This window comes from Cyprinodon variegatus, unplaced genomic scaffold, assembly GCF_000732505.1.
Source record: "Cyprinodon variegatus isolate N-32 unplaced genomic scaffold, C_variegatus-1.0 Scaffold588, whole genome shotgun sequence".
NCBI classification, from domain to species: domain Eukaryota; kingdom Metazoa; phylum Chordata; class Actinopteri; order Cyprinodontiformes; family Cyprinodontidae; genus Cyprinodon; species Cyprinodon variegatus.
The window spans coordinates 418,464-430,602 of record NW_015151041.1 but is presented as its reverse complement, the minus strand read 5'-3'; the positions used below and the strand labels follow the sequence as shown (position 1 = coordinate 430,602).

The 12,139-nt window shown below is 36.3% G+C and overlaps 1 protein-coding gene across 1 annotated transcript in view; it reads right to left on the bottom strand.

Annotated features, from left to right (window-relative positions):
- Window positions 1-11,540: 11,540 nt before the first annotated feature.
- The window catches only part of LOC107095967 (pleckstrin homology domain-containing family F member 2-like), an 11,218-nt gene continuing 10,619 nt past the window's right edge, over window positions 11,541-12,139 (bottom strand). Inside the window, exon 3 of the mRNA XM_015392373.1 lies at window positions 11,541-12,139. Within this exon, the coding sequence (XP_015247859.1) occupies window positions 11,988-12,139 (152 nt within the window). The 3' untranslated portion in view covers window positions 11,541-11,987.

Sequence of the window (12,139 nt, the reverse complement as noted above, 5' to 3'; positions counted from 1 at the left end):
AGCTTTGTCTGGTCTGGCTCTGTTAATCTTTGACACCATCTTGGATGGAAGTATCAGCTGGGCTGCTGCCATCAACATCTTTGATTAGAGATGATAGAGCGGGACCTGTTTTTCAATCTTTAGTCCTGTCTCTTCACTAGACACAGCTATAGGCTTGGTTTTTACTGTGACTAACCATGTGCTCTGTTTCATCCATTTTGGCGTGAAAACCGACTAATAGCTCATCTGCTTAACTGTTTCTTTCCTAGACAGAGCAACGAATGGAGCAAAGGTTACAGTTATCTTTCTAACATACAAAGTTTCCGTTTTTTGTATCAGTCTATCTATGTTCCCTTTTTATGTCTGCTTCTGTCTTCTCAACAGTTTTGGCAGATGGTCGCTCACACTGTGCCTGATTCTGCTGCAGGTTTCTTTCTGTTTAAAGGGAGTTTTTCCTCTCCACTGTCGCTGCATGCATGCTCATTGTTAGGAATTGCTGTAGGGTCAATGACAGTAAAAGTGATTATATATATTGTCGACACATGCTCCTTCAGGAGGAGCGAATCCTGCAAAGTCAATGAGTTGATGCACTCAGCTGGTTTTCCTTTGATGGAAAATGATGAACCAATCTGATTGGATGATCTGACTGAAAGCTAAACTAAATAGAATTGAACTGAACTGAAGTTTTTAAACAGTGTTTTTCTTTTATCAAAGGAAACAAGCTAACTGAACCAACCCTCTAATTACCCTCTGAACAGAATAAAACAATCATTTTACTGCTGATAACCAATTTGCTCTCCGGTTTAGGGTCACAAACTGATAGCTGAATATTATCACTTGTTTTTTTTTTGTTTTTTTTAAATCATGATAATTAGCCTTAACTGAGCCAAGTGAAGCTTATAGAGCTCAATCCCCAGTGGTGACACTTCCCTGGAAACTTCCCTGCTGCAGTTTTTCTCTACCAAGGTGTAACATGTTACTAATTTTAGCCAACTTCATGTTGTCATTAAGGTTCTGTTAAATTGATGTCTCGATTGTAGTGCTCTAACAGTAATGAGGCAGGGGTGTGGCTATTTAATTACTATACAACTTTCTGAAAAACAATTGTTCCGTTTAATAAAAAGTGGGTCTCCTAATGTTTTATTTAGGATCGGTGTTGGATGGATAGATTTTTATTAACCTAAATAAACAACATAATCTTTTTTGAGGTGTGACTTAATTTCATTTTTATTATATTTGATGTATAATTTTAATTATTTGACACATTGAAGCATGTCCTAAAAGCAGAAAAATATAGTCTGGGGGAAAAAAACAAGCAAATAATTTGCTTTGTACAAAATATACAGAACTCACATTGTTGCAAAGGCCACATATTAACATAAATTCAGTATTTCTTTTTTTCTTTAAGCGTCAAACATCAATGCCATTGATGTAATAAAACGATGATCCAAATGACGGGGCCACCACCATGTTTAGGGATCTGGCTGGTTTTATGAAAACTAAGGATAACTGCAACCTTCTTCAACTTTACATATGATCTACAGATATACCGTCGACACAGTTTGATGTTGCCACAGAAAAATGATCCAAGATATACTTTCAAAGTGATTCCAGAATCGATGAAACAGGTTAAGAAGGAAACCAAACCCCTATTGAAAATATATTGACTGTGTTTCAAAGATTAGTTTGTATCAATAATTAAGTTCCTTTGAAAACATAAAACACTTCTTTTTTAAGAGTTTTCAGTGAATGTCTGAAAATAAAACCAAGTTGTCTTATTTTTAATTTTCTCCAACAGGTGGAGCCATTTCTTTGATAAGAAGCTGCAGTATTCTGCAGAGTTCTCAAAAAAAATAAAAGTTTATTTACTTGTAAATTAAGGTTATTTCTGTCTGCTGCAGCCAGAGCCTGGAACGAATCCCAAAAGTAATAAAACTTAACTTTTCGTCCTAAAAGTGAAATTTAAATCTTTTTATGGACACACATTAAGGTTGCTATTTTGTCGTCTTTCTTGGCTGCTTGGTGATTTAAGCTGAATGTATGTTTACTTACTTAATGTAGTCGTTTTACTCATCTCCATTGTTAATATTATTATTTGTAGTGTAACGTTTATATTTTCTTAGTTCGTTTTGCTCTTACAGTCTTTTATGCCTTGGGAGTCCTTATTTTAATCAAAATAATGTTTTGGGGGAACAATATGACCTATTTGAATTTTCAACAATTGAAAGTTCAGATTTCTATATAGATCCTCATGCTTTAACCAAATTAAATCACATGTTGCAAACTGAATTTATTTTCTTTACTAGGCATGTACGAAGGTGTATTGCTATTTTTTTTTAACACTGATTATAGAATTGAGGCAAGGCAAGGCAAGGCAACCTTATTTGTATAGCACAATTCAGTACAAAGACAATGCAAAGTGCTTTACATGATTAAAATATAAGAAAATAAAACAGAATCAAAGCAAGTAGGGAAAAAAATGCAGAAACAAAAAAGTACATTAAAAACAGTTGGATTAAAGAAAATAAGAAAGTTGAACTAATGATGTTTCAGTTGAACTGTTTAACTAGAACAGTTGAAGGCAGTCCTAAACAAATGTGTTTTTAGTCTTGATTTAAAGGAACTCAGGTGTTCTGCACTTTTACAGTTTTCTGGAAGTTTGTTCCAGATAAGTGGAGCATAGGAACTAAATGCTGCTTCTCCATGTTTAGTTCTGGTTCTAGGTATGCAGAGCAGGCTGGAGCCAGAAGACCTGAGTGGTCTGGAGGGTTGATACACTGATAGCAAGTCTGTGCAGCTAATGATGTGTGAGACTTTAGACTGCAAGTTATCTTCTAGCTCATCTACTGAGTTGCAGCCCAAGGTTAAAGTAGCAGAGTAAGCTTGAATAAAAGTCTCTGTGGCATTTTCCTTAAAGGTGTGTTTTCTAATGATGTCCCTTTGGCTAAATGAGTCACTGGAAATGATGCCCTCAAAGGTAACAGAAAAGTGATCAGATAGGGCAACATTGACTTTAGAAATCTTCAGACCTTTAGTGATGATCAAGTCTAAAATATGTCCCTGTTTGTGCGTTGGTTGTTTAACATGTTGAGTTAAACCAAAGTTTCTAAGTGTGTCACACAGTTCTTTTGCACTTCTGTTGTCAGGGTTGTCAACGTGAAAGTTAAAGTCTCCCACAACAATTAAACAGTCATAATCAACGCATATCAGGAGGTCACTAAAATCATTAAAAAAGTTTGATGTGGACTTAGGAGGCCTGTAAACATTTAGAAACATAGTTCGTACCGGGCTCTTTACCTGCAGAGCCAAATGTTCAAAAGAATCAAATTTTCCCAAAAACACCTTTTTACACTTCAGTGAGTCATTAAACAATGTTGCTACTCCTCCTTGAGAAGAGACGGATGACTGTGAAAGGCATTTAGGTGACAGAAACATGCAGGTTATATAGTTAATATAAAGACTAAAGAGTCCTCAAACAAAAAAGTGGGAAAAATATTTATGACAATGACTTAAGATAAAAAAAAACATTCTATATCTTATATTTGTGAAAGTTTAGGACGTTTAGACTACTTTGTAAAAAACAAGAGAAAAATATTCTCTCAGGAATCAGGAAATTGTGCTGTTATTCTCTTTTCCCGACACAAGACAGACTGGTTTGACAGCAGTGGGTGAAGCATCTCAGGTCAGGCCTTGTTGTTGGTATTTCTGGTATTTTATTGGCAAACTGGGGTTGACAGCTTGGCTGCAGTTTCAGATTGCTGAGATGGGTATTTTTATGATGAACTGGTTTCACCATCTTTGTTTAGAGTTTCTGGTTGGAACCCAGGAAAGTCCCAGTCAATCCAAAATGGTCTGTTTGGGTGTGTTGCTTTTTAATCAAAATGTACCCTTAAGTGCAGTAAAGATCTGGGTAGAAAGGTTGGTGTTTGATGAATGATGTCATACTGAAGGTTATATTTAGAGGACTTTGCAAAAAAATAAACTTCCTTTTAAGTATTATTGTTAAATAAAACAACAGACATCCATCTTCTCCCACTTGTTCCGTCAGGGTCGCGGTGGTGCCATTGTCCATCTCCTGCAGTCTATGAGTAAAAGGCAGGGTATACCCTGGACACGTCTGCAGTCCGTCGAAGGGCAACAGAGACATGCAACCATCCACACAAACACTCACATCTAAGGATATTTTATTGGGAAGCCAATTAACCTGGCAGTCATGTTTTTGGACTGTGGGAGGAATTCCAGGAGAGAACCCACGGATCCATTAGATCGTGCACACTCCATAAAGAAAGAGGGCATCGAACCCAGATCCTTCTCGCTGCAAGCCAAAATGTGCTAGAAACTGCTCCAAGGTGCAACAAACTTCAATATTCTTTATAGGATTTATACGTGAAGGATCAACATAAACCAGTGCATTATTGTGAAGGGTAAAAAAACTTGTTTTTTATAGAGAAGGTGGAGGATGACAGTGATAAAGTTACATTTTAAGCAGTTTTAAGATATAAAAACTACATTAATTTGTGAAGTTTCTAAGATCCCACAGAGCTGTGCTTGGTCCATCCTCTAAAAACAGGAAAATACAGCAAAATCTCCAAGACATTGACTTTGACATCAACCTGGGCAGGGAGAGCTTAAATAAGAGAGACAGCCATAGGCTGCAGATATCCCACACTCAGGTGGATCTATTGTAGACATAAGTTCTAGATGGAGCCTCCTTAATTCTGACTTTTATGAAATAATGACAAGTAGAAAGTAAGAAAACACTTGAGAATTTGCCACCAGCCATGTACAGTTAAAGCAAATGTGGAAAATGGTGTTCCTGTGAAACGAAAACAAATGTGCACACATCATTCCAAGTGTACAACATGGTAGTGGCAGCAACATACTGTGGAGATGCCCTTGTTCAGCAAGGTCTCAACATGGGGGGTGAGGTTGGTTGGTTAAAAAAAAAAAAAAAAAAAAAAAAACTGCGAACCAAAATACAGAAAACGTCAGAGCAAACTCACAAGGGGAGCCAGAGATGAGGAAGCAAAAAACCCCAACAACGAACCAACACTAGACCGAACAAAGACTGGAGTAATCAGCTAATATGGAGCAGGTGTGGCTGGAAGAGACTACAAGGGAGCTAGAGGAAAGGAGACAGACACAAAAGTAACTCAAGACTGCTTGAATATAACGGAAAATAAACCAAAGATCAACGAAACAGGATTACTGAAAACTAAACACTCAAAGTCACAGAAGGGGAGAGACATAACACTAGGGTCAGGAAGGAGTTTAGATTTAAATGCATTCATTGAAGTCCCAAAACCTACACTGGAAAAAAATCGAAATCTAGATAAGCCATTTATTCATAAAATAAGCGCATTTTCTGTTGAACTGAAGAGGTAAGTGAGACACTTTGCCAATGGAAATAGACAATTTACATTTTAAATAAGAAAGAAACGATTCCACTGTCTTATTTTAACTTTATATCATCTAATTACCTTATTATCGGAGTAAACAGAGTAAATCTTCATTCCACTGGCAAATCATCTTATTCTTATTTTCAAATTAAGGATAAATACCCTTAATTTAAGGCATTTAAATTTATTTCTAGATCGTTTTGCTGTTTAAATTAAAATGCTAAATTCAAATGCATGTCAGACTATTCAGATTTTAAATTGTAAGAAACAAACAAAAAAAACATTAATCTTTTGTTACTCTACACAGTGATGCATTCATTTGTGTTTTTCCATTGTATAAATTCTTATTGAATTAGCTGAAGTTTTTGGTAGTTACGGATATTTTTTAGGCAATCAATGATTCAGAAGTAATGTGCATTCCAAAAGATTTCTACACCTCAAAACCATTACAGATACTCTCGATTTTTTGGGATCTGGCTTAGATGCATATAATATATTTAGCGAAGGACAGGCGCTTAAATAGTTGAGAAAGAAATGAGTTGTGTTTGTTGATGCTTCTTTTTTTTTATTGTTTTTTGTTTTAGAGGCATTACAGCTAAATCCATGAAGGGAGAATCAGTTGTTTTGCTGCCGGGAACAAACAAAGATGGTGCCAATAGGTAACTATAAGGCAATCCAGTTCAGGAGATGAGTCACTGCTTTAACAGGACAACTGATATGAAAATAGCTGTCTCCTCCCTCATGCAGATATGCATGGTAGAGAGAGAAGCAAAGTATCAACAAATACCCCTCTTCTATTATCGCAGGTAAACATCTTCAAGCCTTAATGCAATCTAAAAATAAATAACTGTTACAGGAATCAAACCCAGCCCTACTTGGAACATCGTAAAACAATCTATGCAGTAACATCTCTTTTATCTCTTTAAAGCTTATTTTTTAAAAGCAATATTCATTCATTGGCATCCATGGCAAGGTGTTGTTTCTACTGGCCTCTCTTTAAAATGTGGAGGCAAGGGGAAAGCTATTAAAATGAGGCAAATGCACTTTACTAAACCTATCTACATCAGAACAATATGTTAAAAGTATTAAACAGCTGGATTCTTATAAATGTGGCTGGACAAAGACCTTAGATTGACTTTCAAAGGTAAAGTAAGAAATCTCCAAAGCTTACTGCTTGAGAACTGCAACAAAGTAGGTTATGATGTGCCACTATAAGACAACATCTATCAAGGATAGGAAATTTTACTCCCCTATCATCACAAATGTAAACATGTGGGGTTTAATCAACACTGCTGAGACTTTAAATTGATCATTTAGGAGTTTTAATACTTCTGAGGAGGTTTTTGGTGTTTTGGTGACTTTCTGGTAGACACTGACATTAAAAGGAAAATGATGTCATCATGGGGTTTTTCAGCAGGATATTCACCCAAAATACCGTGAATGACTAAATTAACGCGTACTTTATTTACCGGATAGAAAACCAACCAAGACATGAATCGGTTTATTGAATATTTGCATCATGAGTCACACTAATCACATTCATTACCTTGGCTCTTCTACACATTAAGAGACTGAGGATTCTCTAATCCAGTTTCGGATTGAAACTGCTTGGTTTCAGCTTTCTCCTTCTGCTGACCAAGCTCAACCAAATATCTGATTAATGTTTTGATCATCCCTTTGTTATTGTTTATTTCCATATGAAAAAAAAAAAAAAAAAAACAGCAGAAAAAGAATTGTCGGGTTGTTCCCAGGAATTAACCGCACAGATATCTACCGAGAAAAGCAGGAAACATTTTATAGAAAGCCAATTACCTCCTTCCTGTGTCACGTGAGATGCTTCTGTGTGAAGATGTTTAATCACGTTTCGTCAAGGATTAAATCAGCTGTTTAACCCATTTACATGTCAGGAAAGTACCAGTTGTTCTTGTTTCCCCGTCTGTGGCTTTTTAATTCCTCCAAGGGTGGTGTGAGCTTTCAATTAAAACAAGCAGGTCTGAAAACACCTATTACATATTTGAATATTGTTATCCACTTTTCAAACTGTGTTTTGTGTGTTTCTATTGATACATTTTTCACTGTTTCTATTAATAAAGTTTGTGCTTCAAAACATTCTTTTGGAGAGATGATTCATTTTCCTATTCTGGATATGGTGCTTCTCTGTTCTTATATCTTATGTTACATATTTTTAAAATATTTCTATTTCAGAATGAAATAATACAAGTAGGTAGCATTGATAGTCTTCTATAGTATCTGATCTACAAGTTACATGTATGTTTTAGAAAGTGACAGACTGACCCAATCTCCACCAGATGTGACCCATTAATCAGGATATGCACATATGGCCCTGAGCTCTTTAAAAGTTTAGTTTAGCTCCAGGATTACTCACTTTTCCATTTTGGACAAAGATATCGATCATTTTTAAACTTATTTTACAGAAAAAATAAATAGAGGCTGAAAATTCACAATGTACACAAATTTTTATGTCAGAAACTCAGAACGTTGGACCCGGAACTCAAGCAGACAGCACAGGCATATATAAAAACAAGTGTTTATTAATAAAATTAGCACACAAACTCATCAGCATGGGGGAGGTTAACTGGATCCTCTGGTACTGAGTTCAGTCTGAGCGCAGAGGAAGGAGTAGAATCCAGACGGATGGCTTCTCCACAGCTTGCGGTGGGAGCCGTCCCCAGAGTTCCAAATGTTGAGCTAGGCAGGCTGATGAGCAGGAGCCAGCAGACATGGAGGAGCAGAAGTTACCGTGGGGGAAATCCAAAACCGGAGACTTTGCAGAAGCAGATTTTCAGGCCAGAAGATCAGAGATTGAGGGAGAACCAGAGGAGAATCCAAGCTGAGGTCAGAAGACAGATCCAGGAATCAGTCCAGATCAGACTAACTGAGTAAAAAAGGGGCAAAGCAAAACTCTGAAGTCCAACAGCAGAAACAGGTCAGGATCAGAAAATCAAAATGTAACAGAATCACTAGACTTAATCTCACAAACAGCTCGAATAATCTGGCAGAAAACAGGCAGCATAAATACAAGCTGGAAACAGGTGGATCAGTTGAACGGTAATGAGCAACCGGGCAGATTTGACAGGTGAATTGAACGAGCAATTAAGCCAGCTATCAGCGCCAATATCCTTTCTAAATTTTGTCCAATTCAAACCACACACTCCAGTGTTTTATTATAAGATCGTTCTTTTATATGCTAGATCGACACAAAGTAGAAAAAAAGGTGTTAAAGTAGGAGGAAAACATTCCAACACTTAGTAAATATTTGGATAAATCTCTATACCTGGAATTACTCTCCTTCGGCATGAAACAAAAGGTCTTTAAGATTGTTATCTTTCTGGAAGGTAAGCATCCTTTCTCTTGACATCCTTACAATGGTTTTCTCACCGGATTGTCCTGCACATATAGGCAGAGACAGATTAAGAGGAAAACATGAAAGAAACCAAACATAATATAATGCAAAAGGAACCAAGAACCACATCCCAATAGATAAACTAAAACCATCAACAGGAGAAGATAAAAGAGACCATCAGATAGAAAACACCTGACAATGACAAGAGTGTGAAATTTACCCATATGGAAAATCCGTATGGAAATATGGAAAACAAGAACAGAAAATGAGAACTATAACCAATAATAATGAATTTACAGATATTATCTAAATCCTTGTAACATTTTCCAGGTCTGAGATCCATGTGGACGATGCCACATTATATGAAAAAAGTATCGATAGTATTACTGGAACAATAATCACATAGATTGTCTTTCAGCTTCATTAGGAAAAATCTTCTGGTATATTACTTAAGTTGATGAGTGACATAATGAATCATTTTATGGTTGGAATTTATTTTTGTAAGAAAGAGATATTACCCAAATACGACCCCGATCACACACTGAATGTTCTTTCAGCTCTGTTCTCCAGAAATGCTCATTTTGCATCTTTTTGATGAGGAGACTTATATTTATGTATATATATTTTTAGATTATTCAGAATTTCTTTCCTTCTTTAGAATAATGTGATAAGGATGATTTTCTAACATGCAACCCTGAAGTAGCCAATGAGAACTCCTAGTGTTTAACAGCTGTACAGTATGTGGAAGGTAAAATACAGCCTCTTTGTAAGTCATTGAACTTTCTTAGTCCCTGCTATCCAATAATATTCATAAAAATATGAACCGCCTTGCTTTCCCAAAAGACAAACAAGATTATTTTGCTAATAATCAAAAGGCAATAATTATAGAAAATATGTCTTTTTAGATAATAATCTTTATCCCATGTATCTGTTAACTTGATTCCAAAATGTGACATAATGGGTGCATACAAACTTATAACGGGTTTAAATGTAATTTAGAAAATAGAAGAGGTGGTTTCGCATTGGTTGTTGTAATTCAGCTTCAATATGCATCCTGACCCATCACTTTGTAGCATTAAGTAAGGAATTCTTAATACAAAGCACCAGGAATACCATTCAACATTTTGGAGGAACTAAAGTCCTCCCTGAATTTCTTTAATACTTTTTTATATAAACATTTGATTTTAAGGACAATCGTGTGGGGAAACGTAAGGAATAGTTAAATGAATAAGATTTTTACTGGGCAATACATTTATTTTGATTAGAGACACACAATCCTAAAAGAACATTAGGGAAGAACCCTCAGCTTTGGAGCTGATGTTTACAGCCACTAACTTATTTTCTGTAATTACATTCAGGCAGTGCATGGAGAGAAGTATTAAAAACAACCCCTAAATATTTTATTCTAGAAAAGGTTGGAATGTCCTACACTTGTGCTGTAATTGTTGTTGAGACCAAAGGCATAAAGGGTGACGTACCCCAGTTCACTCTATATCCACAGATATTTCCAAATGGTTAAAAAATCTTAAGAAGATATGTTCTTGATTCCATTGGATTAATGGTATAAATGAGAATATCGTCTGCGTACAGTGAGATATGATTATTTGAGCGAATTTTAATGATTGTCTTTTTAGCTGTGGTTATAAAGTTATACAAAATAAAAGCGGGGACAGAGGACAACTAACATAACTCCATTTGAGTCAGTCAAAGGCCTTTTCTGGCCTTTTCTAAAATAGCATTAACTAATAGCCCAACTATTTACAAAACTTCCCACACAAGTTCTGGTTATTTTCTTCTGAACCAGTTTAGGTGTCAGGGGATCAGGTTGAATCCACCTCTAACTGCCGCATGGTGCTGCTTGCTGACGAGCAGGCATATATTCATGGTGAAGCCCCAGATCCACCATACTGGGCCAACTTAACTAGACTTGATCTTGTTGTCTGCATGAACCACTCTATGTTGGACCTGTATCCCTGTTAGCCATGGCTGACCATCCCAGGGGGCAAAAAAAGCCCCAGACAACATCTCTGCGATCAGTTGAGAAGTGTTAGGATAGTTATCATTGATGATGTGTGAGTTTATTACCCCTTAATATTAGCTGTCTTTTGCGTGTTAGAACTGATGTTTTCCACAATAGTTTATCTGGTTAAGACAGTTCCTCTGTCCAAATATACAGTTATAATCTTAATTCTGTACGTGGCAAAGATTTGGAAATGGAATGAGAGCTGTGTCCTTCCGCCAAGAATGAAGTGTAATATTTTGATAAAGCTGGAGCCATGGTGTCTACTGATCTGCAAACGATTATGATGCAATGATGTGATAATGTGGTAGTCTGGACATAAATAAAATGCCCCTTTAAGTTTTAATCTGGGCCACTTCCTAAGAAGTGAATTTTACTCTGATCTGAGTAAAATTACAACTTCTATCAGAATCTGTTGTCATGTCTCCTGGTTATTTAATTCATATAAATTACGAAGTGTTATTTAAAGAGTTTGTCCGAGTGATCTCTTTTCAGGAAAAAGAACCGGAGAGAGAAAGCTTCATGGTGTGGACATAGAGAGCCCATCTTTAACAGAACCAAAACCTCTCCAACATATTAAGGTGAAAGTTCCAGGAGGTGACAAATATTGATTAATCATTAGCAACACTTTCTTTCTCAGTTAAAATACAGAAATTAACAAAGCTCTAAACAGAAAGTCTTGAAATGTATTGTATTATTTATTAACAAAGTTGTAGCAGCAGTTTTACAACATAAAAAAAAACATCAACTAAAAAGCAAATGATTCAAATCACAGTATAATGAATTAGACTTTTTTTCAGTACATACAAAGAAAAAACAACAGTTTGACCACAAGGATATGGTTATATACAGTAGATCTCCTCTTGAATACTTTATGAACTGCAGCTTTTTGCAGAAAGTCATTTTATTTTTTACAGATCCACGAGTCCAACATTTTTGTAATTGTTTAGCTCTTTTCTTGTCTTTGCAGGCCTTGTAATCCCCCCTATTCAATATTGGTGACCGCTGACCGGTGTCCATCCTCTCCCTCCCTAATGAGGAAAATTGAACTCACACATATTTCTGCTCACAGGGATTCTGATGCTCTCCATGTTATCTCACCTGACATGCTCTTTAGTGCTACATTTTCTCCAAAGAGGGGACATATAAAGTGTGCACAAAGTCTCTGTCACACAGTTTTAGTTTAAACCTAGAGTATAGTTCTTTAATGACGATTGGTCTGTGATTACTCATCATCACTGGATCTCCCGTCTTCATCATCCCTCCAACCAGAACTGTCCGACTTTGCTCGATAAGTCTCATTTTCCTTACATATTTTGCTACAGATCTTGCAGACACGCAGCAGTTTCTTGGGGTCAATGTGGTTGATTCGGGCTC